This window comes from Macrobrachium rosenbergii, chromosome 28 (assembly GCF_040412425.1).
Source record: "Macrobrachium rosenbergii isolate ZJJX-2024 chromosome 28, ASM4041242v1, whole genome shotgun sequence".
Classification (NCBI taxonomy): domain Eukaryota; kingdom Metazoa; phylum Arthropoda; class Malacostraca; order Decapoda; family Palaemonidae; genus Macrobrachium; species Macrobrachium rosenbergii.
Genome location: NC_089768.1, coordinates 14,299,499 through 14,321,853, shown reverse-complemented (window position 1 = coordinate 14,321,853; position 22,355 = coordinate 14,299,499). Strand labels below are relative to the sequence as shown.

At 34.4% G+C, this 22,355-nt stretch overlaps 1 protein-coding gene across 23 annotated transcripts in view; it reads left to right on the top strand.

Moving 5' to 3' along the window:
* Window positions 1-22,355, top strand: part of per (period) — a 221,500-nt gene that overhangs the window by 118,883 nt on the left and 80,262 nt on the right. For all 23 annotated transcript variants that reach the window (XM_067130139.1, XM_067130140.1, XM_067130134.1 and 20 more), the window contains exons 12-13: window positions 1,037-1,156; window positions 7,010-7,222. In XM_067130139.1, the coding sequence (XP_066986240.1) occupies window positions 1,037-1,156; window positions 7,010-7,222 (333 nt within the window). The remainder of the gene's footprint in view (window positions 1-1,036; window positions 1,157-7,009; window positions 7,223-22,355) is intronic.

Sequence of the window (22,355 nt, the reverse complement as noted above, 5' to 3'; positions counted from 1 at the left end):
ATAAAATAAGAATAAAAAAGGGAAGGAGTGTGTGTTGCACACTCACACACTAAGGGATCTTGAATGAGTTATTTATCTTTTTTGAGTTGTAAAACCAATTGATTTGTTTTATATCATGAAAATTATGACAAAACACATAAAAATGAAAAATAAAAGTGAGAATACAGTAGTGTAAAATAAAAAAAATGGGAAGGGGTGTTTGTGTTATAGGCTTTAACGTTTGTGATACCCCAGTTGTCGTTCTCTCTCTCTCTCTCTCTCTCTCTCTCTCTCTCTCTCTCTCTCTCTCTCTCTCTCTCTCTCTCTCTCTCTCTCTCTCTCTCTCTCTCGTACCCTACGTACATGTTTGCGTTTATCTTTTGGGTTGTAAAAGTAAAAAATGAGAAAATACTGTAAATATACAGTATAAATGAGAATACAGTAGCGTTAAATATAAATAAAACAATGTAAGTATAACAACACGAAACAAGCTTTATCAGTCAGATGTCTACATAGCCCTTCGGATAATTGAAGGATTACTGTATTTTCATATATAATTCAGGAATTTAAAAATGAAAGTGGTGGTGACTATTGTATTGCAAAATAGAAGACCTGTGTGTAAAAACTGATAAAACACAAAAGAAAAAGTAATTAAAGACACTAAACAAAAAAATATTTGCAAGCAAAAACAACATTAACAGGTAGAACAACAAGAGCAGTGATGCAGAGCACTCTAAAATTATATTACAGCCTCTAATGCTCTTGAGCAACAGAGGATTTAATCATTCTTGTGAGTGTGAAAACAAAATGTAAAAAGATAGGGAGGAAAAGGTTCCAAGTAGATCTTGGCTTGCAGAACCCATGTGTTGGATTCAAGTTGTCTGAGAAAGTATCAGTTTAGTCAGTTTCAGAGAGATTAATTTATTTTTGCCATGCTTCTGGTTTGATTCTGGTGTGTATACATAAGTCAGGAGATAGCGTTATAAAACTAAAAGAAAGTTCATTTAAAGTGAAAAGGTTGTAATTATACTATTGTGACCATCTCTTTTATCCACAGGGTCCAGCTGATATTGAAATATTTTTGGACCCCACTGATAAACCAGTGACACCGCTACCCGAGGAAGTTACGAAGGAAGCCAAGAAAGCCCAATCTGATATCATAGATCTCCTAGATAAGGTAAGTCTCATTTGGATTTGTATGTTATAGGAAGCTGTAATTGATAATTTTGTATTTTCGTTAACTGTTAAATTTCCTGTAAGATGGAACTTTTTGTGTGATATTCATATTTTATCAGGCTGTGGTAGTCTTTTATGACAAATGCTTAAAAACCAGGGATGCTTGTAATATTTGAAAAAATTTCACTTTGGTCATAATTCTCCTGGTTATCATTTGAAGGTGTATTGAAGGTGTCCTTATTATGTTAAATGATATCTTTCATGGAAATCTGGACATTATTAAGAAAACAGTTATAAGTGAAGAGAAATGCAAATGGGCTGGTATAAATAACTATAGAAATATTTCTAGCCTTTTACATTCTTTCAAAAATTAAATTAGTACTTTAGAACAAAATCATCATGTTAACTTCATTTTAATTCGTTCATCATTGTACTGAATGATCTACTGGGTCCTAGTGATTAGCCTCAGACCTAGACCTGGTATTATAATCTAATCCTTCAGGCCAGCCCTATGAGAGCTGAAAGTCAGCTCAGTGGTCTGGTTAAACTGCTTTAATATATAATAGTCATAATAATTGACTCTTGAGTGGAAGACCCAGGTTTCTTCCACTGAGTTCTTGTAGAATTTTAGAATTGAAAACAGCCTTGCAACTTGATTAACAGTTCCACTTTTGTACTGGTTGTTTTTATTTTTCTTTTCCAGCTTTACTTTGCTTCCTGTGTCGTCTGTTATACCCCATTTTCGTGAACAAGTCCACAGTAGTTGGATGAAAGCTTTAAGTTTTTGTACATATATATTTTAATACACAAGCCTTATAACCTGTGGATCTTACTTTACATTTTTGAAAATAGTACAATGTAGTACTTTTTTTAAATTATATATATATATATATATGTGTGTGTGTGTGTGTATATATATATATATATATATATATATATATATATATATATATATATATATATATATATCTATATATATGTATGTATGCATATATATATATATATATATATATATATATATATATATATATATATATATATATATATATATATATATATATATATATATATATATATATATATATATATATATATATATATATATATATATATATATATATATATATATATATATATATATATATATATATATATATATACAGTATGTAGTTGACCCTCATATTTGGGGGTTTAGGTACCACAGCTCCCCGCAAATACCAAAAATCCATAATATATTGGAACCTCTCTAAAAATGCTTATAACTGTGTACTGTATTTTAATAACGGGAACACCAAATACCCCTCTAAAAATGCTTATACTATAACTGCCTATTTTTACATTATTTTTGTGACTAAAAGCATTTTTTGTGATAAAGAATGAATTTAGTCACAAAATAACATGAAAATACAGTAGTCAGTGAATATTTTTTGATGGAAACATCCATGAATTGCTGAATTTTCTGCCATTTATTGAAAAAATGCATCACAGAAAAATCTGCAAATAACTGAATCTGTAATTACTGAACCACAAATAAGTGGTGGTCCACTGAATATATATATATATATATATATATATATATATATATATATATATATATATATATATATATATATATATATATATATATATATATATATATATATATATATATATATATATATATATTATATATATATAATGTATATATATACACACACATATATACATACAGTAAACCCTGGATTTGCAGACTCACGATTCGCAGGTTTCTCTGTGGAACATATCTACCCATTACTCATGGAAAATTCTTCATTCATGTATTTTTCACTGATAAATATTCATTAATTGCTGTATTTTCATATAATTTTCATGAATAAATGCACTTTTTGTGATAAAACTGTTAAAATACTCAGCTATAGGCATTTTTACAGGGTTTTTCTTGTTTTTAAACAATCAAAATGGTCAGTTCTAAGTGTTTTTAAATGGGTTTTAAGTATTCGCAGATTTTAGCTATTCGTGGGGGGATGAGGTACGAATATGGGGATCCCCACTATTTATATAATGTGGGGTTCACTGTATATATATTTATATACTGTGTATATATATATATATATATATATATATATATATATATATATATATATATATATATATATATATATATATATATATATATATATTTATTTTAAGATCTTACCTGATCTACTTACTGGTTTCCTCATTCAGGGGCCTAATCTGGGGTCTAGCTCTTGAACAGGGGGACTTGAAACAATCTGACTGCAAACTCTAAGTCAGGTAGGAATCGTAAAAGAAAAAAAAACAGTTGGGTTGAGGGCCCACAGCCAACAAGGGGCTTTTCAGATAAACACTTGGGTTTACTTTAAATAGAATATATTTACAATTCAACATGTCAATCAGAAGACTGGGGAAAGATAGGCAGATCCAACATGGATGCCATGTGGTTAGTTATCATTGGTTGAAATTGAATAGTCTATGGTTAATCCTCTTGAAAGGGATACTGAAGAATTGATTGCATTGGCCTTTCCACTGCAAGAAGCACAAGCGAAGTTGATGGTCCCACCGCTGATGTACCGTCTGCAATTTGATAATGCCAGCGGTTACACAAGGATAATTATAACGATCTTGGGAGAACCGAGGGATGCACAGAAGGTGCCAAGATAACTTGATTCTGGTATGATATATTTGCATTAAAATCTACACTGGTCTAAATGAGCCAGGTCTTTGTAATAACTCATGCTTCAAAAAGAAAATGAAAGTGCAGTTGGAGATTAAAGATATGTGACCGTTGAAAAAGCTTCTAGTCAGGACGTTACCTTATAACAGAGCGATGGAGGGGCCTCGTCGAATTTCACCAGTTCTGGAGGGGTGATTTTAATGGGAAAATGCATAGGTAATGCTACTGTGTGGTCTGAGAGGTGACCACGTGAATCGGGACAGCTCAATAAAGGGGCTATGCAAGGGACTTGTGTGTGGGTTTTCTACTCAGTTTTCTACTGCAGTTCCTCTCCTTGTATGACCTTGGGGGCATATTTTCTTTCTACTCCCAGAGGTAACTGTCGCTGCAAGCATGGTGGTCGTGCTCTTGTTTTCTATGTTAGGATCTTTCCCAAATCCTGGTGACTTCTGGCAACCCATGTTCGCCAGTTTTATGGGAACTCAACCTTTCTGGCAGATTTTCAGCAGGCTTCGTCTCCATTTGCCTTTTATCTGAAAAGAGGTAATTCAAGCAGTCACCAGACCTTTAGAAAAGATAAACAGATGCACCAAAAGGTGAGCATGGAGAGAAATTTACATAGGGGCTGAGTTTCTCACGCCCTCCTCATTTAGATGGCAGTGCCAAATTACGTTTTTTTGGGGGGTGGAACACAGTTTGGAGGTTTGGGTTTGCTTTCGGCAGTGGATTCCTTGACAATATATATACACACACACACACACACACACACACACACACACACACACACACACACATTACACACACACACACATATATATATATATATATATATATATATGTGTGTGTGTATTCTTAAAAAATCACAGTAGATGGATGTGACTTCAGTGGATAAGCGAATCCCACAGGAAAATGACAGGCAGAAGTTCAGTACCAAGCGCTTTCATGTTTATTAACGCATCATCTGGGCTCAAATGAGACGCAGATGAATAGAAGGTTACAAAGTAAACAAAAAGAACAAGAATACCAGATGGTCAACTGTCAGAGGGTGATAAACAGAAAGATAATCCAGGATAATCTGGGATCAAGTAGTCACAAACTAAAACATAGACCTAACTACAAGAGATATGAAAGTTTAGCCATACAAAATCCGAAAACATGAATAAAATTGAATACCAGATGGTTCTGCCTGTCATTTTCCTATGGGGTTCACTTATATATACACGTATGTATGTACTGTATGTATGTTTGTATGTATGTATACTGTTGAAATGAACTTCCATCAAGGAAAAGAAGGGCAAAAGTTTAGTATACCTTAGTTTAACCAGACCACTGAGCTGATTAACAGTTTTCCTAGGGCTGGCCCGAAGGATTAGATTTATTTTATGTAGCTATGAACCAATTGGTTACCTAGCAATGGGACCTACAGCTTATTGTGGAATCCGAACCACATTATAATGAGAAATAAATTTCTGTCACCAGAAATAAATTTCTCTAATCCTTCATTGGCCGGTCGGGGAATCAAACGCGGGCCCAGCAGAGTGCTAGCCGAGAACGATACCAACCCGTCCAATGAGGAGCTAAGGGCAGACAGCTTGGCTCGATGTCCCTTCCACCAGCAGCTAAGGGGCCCTTTTAATAAGCTGTAATTTAGGAACTTAAGGATTAATAATTCTATCATTGAGGCTGTTAGTAAGTAAGCTCCAAAATTTGGATTTATTTAGGCCCATTGATTGGTATATACAGAGGAACCCTTGATCTTATACAGAGGAACCTTTGAGATCAGAGATTAATGTTACATATCAAAGAAAACTATGACAACCAATGTGCCCCTTGAAACTGCAAGGGAGAGAACTCCAACCTCTGTATAAATAAAAATATTTTTATTTATGGAAGTAGGCACCATTCAATCTGGGGCCATTACCTGATTTGGCTAAAATCGCAATGTTTTACGCCCCTTCACATAAACACATGATAGTGGTATGGCGAGTGTTCAAAAGAGTCACTGAAGTTACTTGAAATCATTAAGGCACTGATGATTATTCTAACCATTCTAACCTTTGAAGACCCTGAAGTACCTTCCTTTGTTAACATCAAAAATGAAAGGATAGAATTTAGTTCTGAAACAGAAACCAGTGCAGTGTTCCAGTTCTTACAAGCTCTGCTGCACTTCTAAAGTTTGTACAGGCAGTCCCCGATTTACAGCAGGGGTTACATCCCCGGTGGCGTGCCATAAGCCAAAAATCGCCATAACCCAAAGCATCATAATTATAATGGGAATAAATAGCGCTTACAGTGCTGTTAAAGGTGCTGTAAGTGGCATAAGTCTGGGTAATGGTACCGTAAAGCGGATAATGGTGCCTTGTATCCACTTATGGCACCAAAAAAATCAGCGTTAACGGCGCTGTGAGGCAAGCACTGTAATTCTGGAATGACGTAACTTGAACCTGACTTAACCTGGGGACTGCATGTAATGATAACTTATGCAGTGGACGAGTGACAGAAACTTCACACAGTATTTGATGCCAGATGTTGAAACTCCACTTGGGTACTAAACCAAATGAGATTTATCTCAACTTCAGAATGGAGGAGGAAGCCCATGACAGGTTATGCACAGAGCATATTACTATAGGATCTGTTAAATGACTTAAAATATAACCAAAAGTTATGACATGGCACTGAAACACAAACAGAAGACTGAACATGAAATAGATCCTTCGCCTGCTATGGCAGCTGGAATTTCTCAAATGCCTAATAGTAGCCATATTTGAGAAGAAAAAATTTCTTGAAAGGAATCCATCACGATGGAAGGGTTTCACTAGCACCCTTTGAAATTGTGCACTGACTATACTCTATTTAATCCCCATATCCTCCAGCGGACTGAACTAAGACGCATCCATTGGTCTTTGTGTAAAAGGCATACAAAATTTGTATTTGTATGTTATGATTAAGGAAATATCATGTTCCATTATGTGACATCATTTCTGATATTTTTATTATATATGCTTCAGGAATGTATAGTTATGAAAACTTTCAGGTGAACATTTAATCATGTTAATTCTTTCCTGAATATTCTGTCATGTGCTTCATACATGAAAAATTCTAATCCATTATTCATCTTAAGCTAGAAAGTTTCTGTCAGTGATGCTACAAATTTCATTCTTGATCCTTTTAATATTTCAGCCTGTTGCTATGTATACAGACCCAAGCAAAGAGCCACAAGAGGTAAGGAGAAAATCATTGGCTCATGCTATGACTCCTATAGTTGAAGAGATGGATCATTTGGAGGATAAAGGTATTAAATCAGCTAAAGAGAAAAAGGTCGTTCCTTCTGTGACTAGGGTTAGTGCTCAACCACCTGATAAATCACAGCCACCTGAAGCACATCCAAGTGTTGTAAGTAACAGAGAATTTGGCTTTTTGCTATCGTTTTTGTTTCAGTTTGATTAAAGGTATACAGCATGTATTAAAATGGATATTGAATGTGTGTGGTTGTAAATAAGAATTCTTAAAAGGTCTCTCATTCCTATGCAAAAAAAAAAACTTTTTCTGAGTGAGTGTTGAAATTTTGCTTACATCAATTTCATGCAGTGTTTTTAATTCTTAGACTGGAACCATAGAAATAAATTCATAATTTGGATGTAGTATTGATTTTTAGTACAGCTTTACCACTTATATATGTACATGTGACAGGCTTGATCTTAAGGGGTTCTAGGTGGAGATATCAAGCCTAGTTCTTGATGAAATCTTATCAATTTTTGCATTTTGACTAATAACCACATGAAGCATAATTACATTATATATGCTATACGTGCATGATTCTATACTGAATTTTAGGTAGTATCAGGCAGGTGCTAATGTGTAGAATTCTGATTAGGCTAGATATCTGCTGATGTTTACTGGTTATGTGTGTGTTTAGGTTTGTATATACAGCACTTTGTAATTTTATATGTAGAAGTGATTTTTATTAGTATTTTTTAAAAGATCAATGAATTTAAGTAAATCAGTAAAAGAAATATTCTTTGGAAAATAGCTGGAAATTCATTGGAACTTATAACTACTATATGTCTTTGGACTTTAGCATATCAGTTTCGTCCATGTATTTGTTTACTGTCCAGTGAAATGGAATTCATTACTCTTATAAGACAATATGAGATTTGTTCCATCTCAAACCCTTTACTTTGCATATGCCTTATTGTATGGTACACAATCCTCCATACTGATCACAAGAGAAGAATCCTTCCAGTTCCACCTGGCAGAGCATGCATCAGGTTCAGCAGTGCCTGTGTTGTTAGCTAGAGTCAGTTTTTGCGTGTCAGATACTGTATTTTGTACATAGTCCACAATAGTGTTTTAAGGAAAATTCAGTTTACTGGGGCTCTTTTTATGTAAAGAGTTTTTCTCAGTCATACTATGTTTGCATTTATTAAGAACTCATTGTTATGGGCGTAGGTAGTATTAACAAGTGTTCACTTTTCTCAGTTAGCATTTATTAAGAACTCATTCTTATGGGTGTAGGTAGTATTAGCAAGTGTTCACTTTTCTCATAATTAGCATTTTGGTGTGATTTTCTCACCAGGCCCTGGAGTGCCAAGTCTTTTGAGTAAATGGTGACTTCTTCAGTTCCCTGTTAACTTAGGTGTTATAACTATTTTTCCAAAAGTCTTTCTGTTTATTGTTAACAAGTTCGACCTTGGTAAAGGTAATTTTGTGAGCTGCTAATACTTACTTTTATGTCACAAAGATATAGTTAGTATAGTGATTTAGTTTAGGTGATGGGTTCTTTATACACACACACACACACACACACACACACATATATGTATATATATATATATATATATATATATATATATATATATATATATATATATATATATATATATATATATATATATACAGGCAGTCCCCGGTTAACATGGCTCGGTTAACAGCTATCCGGTTTTGTGGCGCTTGTCTAGCGACAAAAATCGGCAATTTTCGGCGCTAAAATTGGGTATTGGCGCTGATACATACTTAACAGAGGCACTGATAACCGGGTTAGTGGTGATTTTCGGTTATCATCACACCCTCAGAAACGGAACCCCACCGATAACTGGGACTGCCTGTATATATATATATATATATATATATATATATATATATATATATATATATATATATATATATATATATATATATATATATATATATATATATATACAGTAAACTCTCTTGTATTCATGGTCTCACTATTCGTGACTCTGTATTCGTGGATTTTCTATGGAACGTTTCTACCCATTATTCACGGAAAATTCGCCCATTTATGTATTTTTCACTGAGAAATATTCACTAATTACTGTATTTTCATATCATTTTCATGACTAAATGCACTTTTTGTGATAAAACTATTAATACTCAGGTATAATAATTTTTAGAGTTTTTTTGTGTCTAAACTATCAAAATAGGCAGTTCTGAGTGTTTTTAGAGGGGTTCTAAGTGTTCGCAGATTTTTAGCTATTCGTGTGGGGTTGTGGTACGATCCCCGCGAATACGGGTGGTTTACTGTATAGATATACATATACAGATATATATATATATATATATATATATATATATATATATATATATATATATATATATATATATATATATATATATATATATATATATATATATATATATATATATATATATATATATATATATATATATATATATATATATATATATATATATATATATATATATATATATATATATATATATATATATATATATATATATATATATAAAATCTAAACTAAAAATCTAAACACATTTTGCCAGATATATCTGTAATTGTAATAACCACTGTGCCCTCTTTGCTTCTTGATTTCTTCATACTTTTCGGATACGCTTGCCACTAAAAAGCCTAAGATCCAAATGCAGGAATAAGAAGCAATTTTGACATCTGTAGCATGATCTGAACCCGATTCCAGAGCATCAGAACCAAGTCTCATTACTCATCTAATCATGGGAGCAATGTGACCTTTGTTCAGATACTCTGGATGTGGATTTGGATTCTGCTATGGAAATCAGAATTGCTTCATATTCTTGCATTTGAATCTTAGGCTTTGTGGTGAAAACCATATCCAAAAAGTGTGATGAAAGATAGATGCTAAAAGGGCATTGTGGTTATTACAATTTCATAGTTGGTTCGCATTGTTCTAAGAAATAATTTGTTCATATTAAGTTTCTTAATATGAATATTAATTTTTTCATATCAAGTTTCTTAATGTGATTTTCCATGATAATGCAGTTACCACTTCATTATTTTATTAGTTTTTTTTTAGCCATGTTCAAATCTTGAAGCTTTTTGCCTCAAATGATTCCTCGCACTTCAGTGTTGCCTAATGTTTTGTATCTAGTCATTTGTAGGATTACATTTTTGAGGTTTTATAAACAAATTTTTTTATTATGTTTATCAGTGTAGTCCATCTCCTTGTCACAAATGATCTTTTCTAGATGATCTGGCTGTCATATCTGCATGGCTGAAATAACTGTAGTTCCTGGCTTGCCTTGTTTCTTTGGAAGTGACAGGTGTCCCTTCTGCCCCGTATACCTCTTTCAGGAGTGTTTGAGTTATACCGCAGCCCATATTCATTCAGCTGGTGTTTTTCTGATAGGCATCAGCATTTGTCTTCTGTTTGGTCACACAAGTATTGCCAGTCAAGGAGTACTACTTTACTGATTAGACCATCTCTGGAGTTTAAGTGCTCGCAGGTATCTCCTTTGAGTCTTGTATTTCAGCATTTTTCAGCTGATTCCATTCTCACACTAGTAGCTTCTTGTGCTCCCAACTCTCATGTTACTATTGGCTCGTGCAGTCCTTCTTTTGATGATATGAGCTCTTCTTCTCAGTGCTCACATGGTGATATGATGATTAACATAATCAGCTCCTCTTGCAGTTCCAGATGCCTCCGCCTGCCCTCAGAGCTCATCTCTACCCAGTGATCTTCCCACCTCTGGCCACTCTCAGTCCACCTTCATCCATTTAAACATAATACTCTCATTCTTCACCTGCACTTTGTTGCATACTTGTCTGCACTCTTATGTGGGACTTATCTGGGGACTTTTGTACATCTGCCAAGAGCTGCTAACACTACTCACTTGTGAACAGCCATACCCATTCCTCTTCTTGTGTTCATGGCACATATGTTGCTACTCAGCCCACATACTCTGTGAAGGGGCATATACTAGTTACTGAGGTTTGAAGGGGCATATAATTGAAGATGTCATTCCTGACAAGTCTGTTGCAAGCAAGGCTGAGGTTTCAGTGGCTTTCAAATATATTCATCAGAAATTATTTCTGGCTTACGACGCATGTTGTTGATCCCGACGGAAGAAATATGGCCCCAAAACGGCAGAATAATCATAATTTGAAGGTTTTTTGATGTAAAACTCAATAATAATGCAGTTTACGTCGTTTTCAATGCACCCAGAGCATTAAAAGTAAGGTTTTCTTATGATTTCTGACGATTTTCAAGTCGATTTTGTTGCGAAACCGGGACCGCCTGTATTCATGTCTCATAGACCTTCCCTCACCCATGAGCTTCTGAAACTAGTGTACACATTGTGGCCTCAGCAGGAATGGTTTCAAGATATGTTAGGTCTGCCAGTGGACATCACAAAGGTACTCCTGTTTTGAAAGAGACTAGCATTATCCTCAGTTTTGATACTTCTGCCAGAACAAGTCTCCTTAAACCTCATGCTTGGAGGCTATCAATCTATTCCTTGACCACGGAAGCTTTTTGTTTAAGGGAGCCGAGGGCTTTGCAAACTTGTGGAAAAAAGTTGACTGCCAGCATAAGTGACAAATCTTATGTAGTATTGTAGTCAGTACAGTGTAGGTACTCATTCTCTCTGAGCCTCTATACCCTAAGTAGTGAACTTCTTGCTGTTTTTATATGGGCTTTTTGAACAAATTAGGAAGGATGTGTCTTAACTTCATGAGAGAAGTCTGTCCTTGGTCATTTAAGACAGAAAGAACTTACCTGTGGTCCAGAAACACCCATCATGTTCTGCATATGAACCCTGAACCCAGCATTGTTGAGGAACTTGATGCTAAAGACAGGATTTCAGGTGGCTCTTTCTTATGCCCTGGATGTAAAAGAGATCCACGTTCTGTCTAGTCTTGATTAACCAATTACATGTTTGTCACATGACCAAGGTTTTATTGTTGAGCCTCAAGCTGTGCTCTCCCAGTCTCAAGCTTCTCCATCCCTTATTATTCCTTGGTTGTACAGGCAAGGAATGAGAAGACCTTATCATGTGTTAGTGCCATGATGAAGTAACTTACATGGGTTCTCGTTTGTTTTCACATACTGGTTCAGTTAATAAAAGGTATTCTAGAATCCAGTTTCATTTTGAATGAAGCAAAGCATCCAAATGGCATGTATCAGGTGTTAAATTCATGGCTGTGAGCCAAATTCGGCCACTGGGATATCATAAGTGGCCTGTGAGATGAAATATTCATGGCATTGCAAGCTCTTGGCTTATTAAGTAAGGAAATATTTTTCTGTGTAAACAGTCACTCTCTCTGATAAAGGTGAAAAACCAAATACCAAACCAATATTGCTGATGCACATTAGGGTCTCATCCTCCATCTTTGAATATCCTCTCTGTAGCCAAATTACTGTTGTGAATGAAAAACTCTTACATGGAGTGAAAGTTAAAGATTAAGAGTTATACATATGTCTGTTTGTTCTTCATGGGCATTATAGTACATGACTGCCATGACTAAATTTAGCCATTACATTTCAAAGTAAAAATTAAAATCTGTGATAAACTAAGCCCCAGATTAATGTGTACATATACATATACTGTATCATTAGTGTTACTGTTTATTAATTAAAATGAATTTTACATAATATATTCCTGGTAAATCAGGTAGGTCAACATGCAAAGCTTCAAATTTCATTCCAACAAATTTCTTATGTATATTTATTGGCTCTCAAGATAATAATTAAAATAAGAATTGGCCTTTGGAAAGTTTTGAATCAGGAACTTTTGGCTTATATCACAAAAGAACAAACATTCCAAATTAAGGTCAGGGTCAGTCTCCCTGGTGTTTAAGAGGAATTAAGCTGTCAGTTGTATTTTAAATACAGCTCCTTGGATATCATTTTCAACCTCTGTTAAATTTCACCTGTGATTTAATTTATAAATCTCTTGATGTGTTTTCTGTGGGCTTGTACTAGTGGCAAGCCAAGTTGCAACACTCAGGGGCTGGGGTGTGTAGCAGGCCTATCTTCCTTACCTTCATAGTTTATATTCTTCTCATTCTTGGTGTAGAAATTTGGGGTAATAGGATTGCAGTTTAATGGTTTGGTATGTTTTGGATTTCTGTTCAAATTGCTTGGAATGTTCAGTTCATGGCCCATTGTTGGTTCTCAGAACCTTTTGATGCTATTCGACCTTACTGTGAGAGTTCATGTGGTTCCACAGGCTCTGCTTCTAAATATCCTAGGGGAAAGCAAGAGCCTTCCCCACTTTAATAGCTATTCAGGCTAATTTACAATAATTAAATATATTTTTTAGAGCAGTGCCTAAACCAATATAATTTTATAAAAATCAGTAAATGTTTTCAATACAAGCAATATCTTATGAAATTGTCCTTCTCTCTGCCCTGTATTTCTTTCAGTTAGTTAAGACAAGGTAATGCTTGACTCTGCCTATCACCAGAGGTGCTTTCAAGCTCTGGTGCATGCTCAGGCAGGTGGAGCTTGAAGGATTCTTCTTCTCCTGTGCAGTGCTTTTAGGATTGCACAAATGCATGATAAGGCTAATGTAAAGTAATGGGTTCTTATTGAAAAAATCTTTTTGAGAAAGTGTCTGTTTTGCTGATGCTGAAAACCCATTTTAAAGTATTTATAACTTAAATTCTGCAATTTATTGTATCAAGTTTTTTAGAATGTTTGTGGAAAATTTGAATGAATTTTCATATTGACAGTTGAATATATCCTTTGAATTTTATAGTTTTCCTCTTCAATATAAATTCATAATCATTCATTAGTGTAATAATTGTGGAATCTTTTTGTAAAGTTGATTTTTAAAATTTTCATTACTGTATTATCTATTCCGTGTTACTCTCTTTGGTACCTGTAAGTCGATTCTGTAGTTATCAAAGTTCTTGTAATGTTTTTTGCATCCTAGCTTGAAAGAAAATTTATTTAGTATAAAAACTAGCTGGATTTTGCAGCATTAGTTTTTAAAATGCTTCACTTGAATATAATAAAAAATGTATGAAGAGCTGAAAATACTGTAGAGAAGCAAATGGAGTAATGAATACCTTTCCAAGCATTGTCAATTTGAAATATATTTTCTAGGGTAATAGTTCAAACAAATAGAATTTACATGAATTAACACTAATTCTGTATTTTTGCTCCAGTGTTTGTAACCACAGTAGTGATTCATTGCAGTTCCATCAGTTTTTTAAGACATTTCAATGCAGGGTCCCCTAATGAGATTGCAAACAGTAGTATACACCTAGGTAAACTTTGGGACTAACTTACAGCACCTTAAGGCACATGAATATATGCATGTTCATCATACAGTAAGGAGTATTGTAAATTGCTCTGTAAATTGGTATATGAGTGTTAATTGTAACTGGCAATTAAATGAGTAAAACTTCCTTGAGCTAATGAGCCTGCTTGAACTCTTAAGTGATACATTGGTTATATACATTGACCATTACCAGCAGTGCAGTGGACAGAAATTTATTTTTCTTTTGCATCTGACATAGATCTCATTGCTACCCATGCGCCCACATGATGTCAGCCTTAAACATTCTTTCATAGCAAGTTCAGATGCCACTGAAAGTAAAATTTTCTAACATTATATATATATTTGAATCAGATCTCAGTGATGCTTAGAATGCATTGAAAGAGCATTACCAACTATGCTACAACAGTCGGGTACTATTTTAACAACTCTGATGTTATTTTTCATGAATACAGACTGTTGCCTTTCTATACACTAGCACAAGTACACAGACATGACTAGTAGTTAAGTCTTTGCCAAGAACATGATACATTTGCAGGTGTTATTCTAGACTCTTTATAATGAGGCTTTACCCCTGAAGTAAAATTTGTTCTGAATCTGGGAAGTAGAGGACACAGAAAAGTCAATGGTTTGCATCTGTAAAATATTAAATTTCCTTTAAGAATTTTATTGTTTTATGAAGAAAAAATAATTTTTAATCTATAAAGGCAGTTAAAAGAGATTAATGCTCTGATTGAGATGATTCATTGGGGAAGAAGCTGTTTTGTGTTTATGTATACTTAGGATAAATTGAAAACAGGAAATTGGAACATAGGAACCTTGACTCAGATTGGAAAGATAGAACAGGTAGAATTCAAGTTCAGAGATAGCTGTTTATGACTCTTGGTGCAATTGAATTAGGAAAGAGAGATTGGAAGGGACAGTGTGTGTGTATGTATCATGGAAAAGCAAATGCAGAAAAGGCACTGGTTGATTGAAGAGCTTTGAGCAGTAGGTTACTTTTTGCAAGCATTAAAGTATGGTATACACCGATGAATGAGCAATAAAAAAATTAAAAGATGAATTGTATGTAAAATGCTGATTATTATAGATTAAATACCAGAAAAAGATATGAGAATTGTTGTTTTTGTTTATATGAATGCAAAATCTAGTAAAAACAAATGAAGGCATGGAGAAAGTAATGGGTAAGGAAAGCCTGGGAGAGATGGCAAATGAAAATGGGGTGCAATTTATTCTACAGTATTAGTTTTTGTGCTACAAATAGTTTGGTAATTTTTTCTAGTAAAAGGACACCCATAGATAAACTTGGACATCTCTAGATGGCATTCATAGAAACCACATACTGTAGGTCACATAGCTAATAAATTAGAAGGAAAAGGAACACTGAGGACTGTTATGAGCTACACAGAAGCAGATGTCATCAATGATCACAAACTTGTTGGTGCCACGCTTAAAGCTGGTATTAAATCCATCGAACAGAAATGTTGACAGAGTATATAGATCTAATCCAGTAAAGCTTCTTGAAGATGAATGTTGAGTTTTTTCTTATTGAATTTAGAACTAAATTTGCAGTTCTAGAGAAACTATATCTGGGGCAGAGCAAACAATTGATGAGAAATGGTTTAACATCAAGAATGTACCTGTATATAAATCTGATGGAAAAGAAGTACTGCACTAGGATAGGGGGTGACAAGACACAAAATGTGCATGTAAACTGCAAATTAGTCTGCCAGAAAAGAAGTATTGGGATATGTGGTAAAAAGACATAAACTTTAGATTGGATGAGACTTTGGGTACAGCAAAGAATAGACAAAAGGAAAAATTACAGGTTGCTACATTTCTGAGGACGATGAAGCAAAGCAGAGCATGCTAAAACTGCAGATAGTGAAGTTAAACAAAGTTCAAGACATTATTATGCCAGAATATTTAGACCAGCAGGTTGCTGTTGTTGGCAAATCCATATTCAGGGATTGGCACCAGTGGTAGGCCAGTCCAGATAATTGTTAATGAAAAATCCAAAGGTGTAAAGAGAAAAGGAAAAGCTGTTGAAAAGAGGGATGGGTCAAAAATAGCATCATAAGAACAAGACAGGCAATACTGGGCAGAGGATTTTTGTGAGGCCGTGAATAAAAGATGTTAGGGGGATAATTTGATGAAGACCTTAATGTGCATGTGAATGAATTCACAGTTTTTGAAGTGGAATCAGTAACAAAATGCTTGAGAGATGGAAAACTCCAGGTTGTGATAAAATCACTGTACAGATTATTTGGCTGAAACTGAAATTACAAGTCATATGCCAACTAGATGTTTTGCAGACTATGGTATGAGGAAACAAAAACCTGGTGATTAGGTATTAGAACTCTTAGCTAAGTTACAAAGGAAAGGTGGTCTGACTGAATGTGGTGACTTATGTTGGTTAAAAAGAAAATATTCAGTAAGCTTATTTTTAGTAGGTTGTGGAAAGAAATTGATAAAAATGCTTAGAGATAAACAAGCTGGTTTTAGGAGAGGCAAGACTTACACAGATCAAATGTTTGTGTATATCGTGCTGCAGTATATGGAATAGAAAAATTCCCATCTTACAGTACCCACAAAGCAATGTCATGGAAGATTTGCATCTCAGTGGCATTCTTGTCAAATATATAAAAATGGAATTATCCATGAATAAAATAGATGCAAAGTTAATTTATAAACTTTAATAGAATGCTTATACATCTAGAGAGACGGGACTCAATATAAATCTAAGAAAAATAGAATTAATGAGGACAGAGTACATATGTATAAGGGGACAGTATCATAAGATGGGTAAAGGATTAATAAAGTTGAATCTTTCAAATATTCCAGAACATTGATGTACAATATAGGTTTTCTTTAGATGGAATTTAGTGAGAGACTAAAATCTGCAAATCAAACAGTAGGTGGGCTGAGTAATACTGTACAGTATTAGGAATCAAATAGATTGAAACTGCATACAGAAATAAGTCTAATGCAATGTGTATTGCTATGGATTTGAAACTTGGTATGACAATTAAGCTGTATCTAAAAGATTTCGTCAGCTTGAAAATACAGCTTCAAGAAAAATATTAGGAGTTAGATGGCTGGGTTAAATTAGAAATAATACCATGAGAAAGATTATAGAAGTTGCATATGTAGATGAGATAATGATGAAGGAAAATGGAGATGGTAACTTGGGCATGTCCTTCACACATCCCTTGGGAGAATAATAAGTGAACACAGCAGTTGGGCTCCCGAGGATAGTTAGAAATTAGGCTGGAGATGAGTGGACATTTGTGGAAGATAAAGCACAGGCAAGACATGAGGGAAAAGTTTCACAAAGGCATTTCCATCACACTGCATTAGAGGCAAGATGATTAATCAGCTTGGTGATGCAGGATATTTCAGAATTGTGGTTGTTAGGTACTACTGATTTCTTAAGGTCAAACCCATAATCTAGTTACAGTGTGCAGATAGTATTTTTTGTGAGGTTGTTTGTATGGTATCCATTAGTGTAGGCATCTTAGTAGCTCCATACCTAGTTACCAAACTTCCTACAGGACACAGAAGCTCAAAAAATGTGCAGATAGTAAAAAATGAGCTGCCACACAAGAATTCCTTTTCAAAAAAAAGTCATAAAAGAAGGAGACCAAAACCTCAAAAACTAAGAAAACAAATATATTTCAGTGCACTGGAAACAAATATGTTGATGTAAATATGGGTCATAGATATTGGGATCCTGTCTCTCTTGAGGGGAATTCCTTTCTCTCTTGAAGAGTAAAATATTTTTCTTGATAAATACCTGTTCCTGAGTAGTCTATAAAAATATACTTAAAGGCTGACAGCTGGTAGACATATGAGTCTCTTGTATTAAGAATACAGATAACAGGAAAAATTATTTCTTTTATGGGCTGGTGGTCAATATATTGTGTACAATGTGTAAGTGTAAGCACTCTCATGGGCTAAAGAAGCCTTTCTTTCATTTAAGGGCAGGCACAGTTAAATTTTTCTTTTACCGCAACATATGACAAAGTAATCTTAAGTTTGAGCCTGACCAAGGACTAAGCATATTGCTCTCATTTAATTGCTGTTATGGTTAATAGTATAGAATGCTTTTATGTTCACATGACATATTAGGAAGTAGTAGGTGGATCGGATAGTAGTTCCTAAAGAAACGTAGTCCGATAGTCTAAATAAGCTTCTGTAAAATGAAGCCATTTACAATCCCAAAACCATACTAATTTAATTTTCTTCATGAATTTGTGGACATTACAAATGAATTTCTTTATATTTAGTCCAATATTTCTAATTTCAATATAGTACTCTGGAATTGTTGTTAGTAGATCAGAATTTTTGAGGAAAACTGTCTTGAAAGGTGACCATATAATTTATGCTCATTAATCAGTTGTCTATCCTAGACTTTGCAAGAGAATTGTTACCTGGTGTTGCCATATGAAGAGGGTATAAAGTCTTGTGATAAAAGTTCACATGTTTAATTACAATATTTGCGTGATCATTTGTATGTGCATGAGTCTTCTTTCTGGTTGCCTTCACGGTTTCTAAAATAGTTTTTATAGAATCTGAGTGTGATACAAGTATGTCAAGATTAATTTGAAGTGCAGTATGCTCTCTTAATGAATGTGCTTTTCATGAAAAAGCACTAACTGATGCAGTACCTGACCATTTCATTGCACATGCTTATTCCTCTGATTACTCCTACACATTCTTAGCACATTCATTATAACCATAAAAGCCTATTTTAAAATTACTGACAAAGATAAATCACTATTTTAGGTTTGATTGATATTGTTTTACATAGTCATATTAGCTTCCTTTGAATCTGAAACTGTCTAGAGCATTAGTGAAGGACATTGTTAACTTTATAGACAAGTTTTCAAGATTAGAGAGATTCATTCAGGAGCTCATAGTTTTTCTGCCATAGTGTCTTTATGTAGTTTTTCTTGTATCTCCAGTCATCCTTTTAATGTATTATGTGTGCCCTAAGGTGCTTACATACTGTTTGTGAACTCATTAAGGACTTTCTGTTTCATAACGAGGATGGTCACATCCAATTTATTTTGAGAGAATTCTAACAGAGACAATTCTTCTTAATGTAAGTATTTCTTACACCTTCTTGTAAATGTCATTTATAGTTCTCAGTTCACTAGGATACAGGTGTATATATATTATGTATTACTTTTCCATTCAATTGTAGGCATGCTTGATGTGACATTTTAAAAGTCCATTACAGTATAGTTACGTATAATGCCTCTTATAATAAATGACTATAGCTGAAAGCCATTAATATTGCAGAATTTTCTATAACACTGAAATTTTCCATAATGCTGAGTGCTTTAAAAGTACTAGTACTTACTATTACTTTATTACTTTTTGGATCATAGCATTCAAAGTGTAGTTAAAAAAATATAATAAAAGAATATAATTAAAAGTATTCAAAGTATAGTTAAAAGAAAGTATATTTTTAGATTTTCAAGTTATTGGCCATTGGTAAATTAAACAGTACAGTATTATAATAATTAGGTATGAAAGAAGTTTGATGAGGATAGACATTCTAGTGATTCAGTAGTTGTAGTTTAATATGTGCTTATATGAACTGCAGATTTCTTAATTTCTGTTATGCCTGAACAGCCAGTTGAGAGTAGATAAACTAGGTACTGAGTAACTCATTACACTCGTTAAGCAGTAATTAAGATCTCCCTGTGCTAAAGGTCCCATCCCATTAAATGCTCATTCTTGAACACTTGCTTTTTATGCAAACATTTGTGAGTGTTTTTTCCAACTTCAGTAGTTTTTCCCCCTTTTTATTTTCTATCGTCATACTTTGTATTATCACTGAATTATGACATTTTGTAAATATTTCTCCTAGGACAAGGTCTTACTTTGTAAAAAAAATTTTTAATATGATTGCTGTGTCATATCCATATATTCTCATATATATCAGCCAAGGGATAAGTTGTTAAATGAATATGAAATGTAAAGAATCTGAGCAGCATGGGAAGAGAGCAGAGGGAATGAATGAAGAACAAAATGGCCTGCAGCTTGGGGTGAAAAGTTACTGCAGAAGCCTTTTGCTTCATCTGCAGTGCACTGTGTATGGCATTCTTTAGATGGTGCTTCTATTGAGTTAGATCTTTGTCCCTATGGCTGGCAAATGGAGTTAATATAAGAGCCAAATATAGAAAATTTTACCTTGGTTCAGCAAAGAAGAGGTTGAGTTATTTCTTGTAGTTTGGTGTCTAAACAAGAATTTTATGCACAGTACTAATTGTCTCAGAGATTCTCAGTACATGAATGAAACACCATTTTATTAGGTAATATTGAAGGCCTTTTATATTAACTTTCAATTTATATTCATATCTGAGTAACAAAGAAAATCTCTTTATTTAATTGAAATCCAGTACACTTTTGCTTACTGATAAACACCTTTTTCCACCTTGTCTGTGATCAGCATTGTCATCAAATGCAATATCTAAATTCATTATCCAGAATGTTTTTCATGTGTAAAATTTCGTGATAAGAAATACGTCAGTGATGTAGTATGGTGAATGCCAACATCAAGTTCTCCAAGGAGCTTGAAATTTTGTAAAAAGTAAAAGCTTTCACAAGATGTGAAGCAAAGAAAATAAATTATTCATTATAATGGATAATGTTGTTGCAGGGCTTTTAATCCTTCAGTGGTTATACTGTACATGTGACTCTGGTTCTGTGTCCCAATCAAGGATCACATTAGTACATAATTGTATCCTTTAGATTTTGCACAATACAAATCACTCATTAAATTTTCTCTGATATCCTCATTACTAGTTCTTCTCCCCTCCATGCACGTATGCAGAAGGCTCACCAGCACCTTGTCAAACCCGTACACACGCTGCACCACTCACCTCTATTGTGTGTACACTCTCTCACTTCCCAGATGCTCAGGTCCCTCCTTTCCAATTCATTTTTGACACCACCTATTTATCCCTTTCTAGGTCATTTCTCCTTCCTTCCAAAATTTCCAAATTATATTTGATCCCAGCTGATGCTGGTATCCATTCACAGATGGGTCAACTGTCAGCTAGCAGGCCTTGTTCAAATCTCAAATCGTGTGAATGAGGCCCATGGTCCTTTTTACATGTATGTGCCCGGAAAGAAAGAGAAAGTAAACTCAAGCTTCAAAACCTTTGTGGACTTTTGAATATGACCAGAAGTGCAATAAAACAAGGTGCCTTTAAAGACTCCTGCTACTGCTTTTGAGGTATCCATATGCTCAAGAGCCATTGAAGATATTTTTTTATCACCATAGGAAAGAGATGAATGCGTATCCTGCTCTTCTTTCTCAGAATTGTTCTTGGATTTGATGGTCTTAATTTGTTTAATTTCTTGTACTTTCCTCAGTTCAAGATTTTGCTAATGAGGATGCAATGCGTGCATTGTCAATCAAGTTGCAGGTGCTTGTTTGCTAATTTCTCACATCTTATGCTTTAGACAACTATTTGAGTGGCCAAGTTGTCTTGTCCTGGCTCCAGTGTTACGCCAGAAATGCTTATTCTTCTTTCATCTCATTTTCCCTGAATAATTAGAAGTAATGATATTCTAATCATAATTTTTTGTCATTATATTTTGCTAAAAAGCCACAGGAGGCTTGAGAAGAGATCAAAGAAATTAGAACTATTATGACTTGATGAGGGTCAGCTAGTCTTCTGTAATGACCACAGAACAATAGGGAGCCCTGATAATCAGTGTAAATAAACAATGTGCAGTATAATATCCACTAGAAGATTTGGCCTCTGCCTAATCCCATCACAGACCTGAACCCAATGTGGACTCTACCCAGTCTTGGGATTGGCCCATGACCATTCAAAGTCAGTCCTCTCTAACTTGGTGACTGGCATGGTGAACATTTTGGAAAATGCCCATACCTGCAATGTTTAGTCATTGTATTGTATGGTCATAGTCTATCAGGACTTGCAGACACTTGCACTGCCATAGCTGCACTAAGTATACTAGA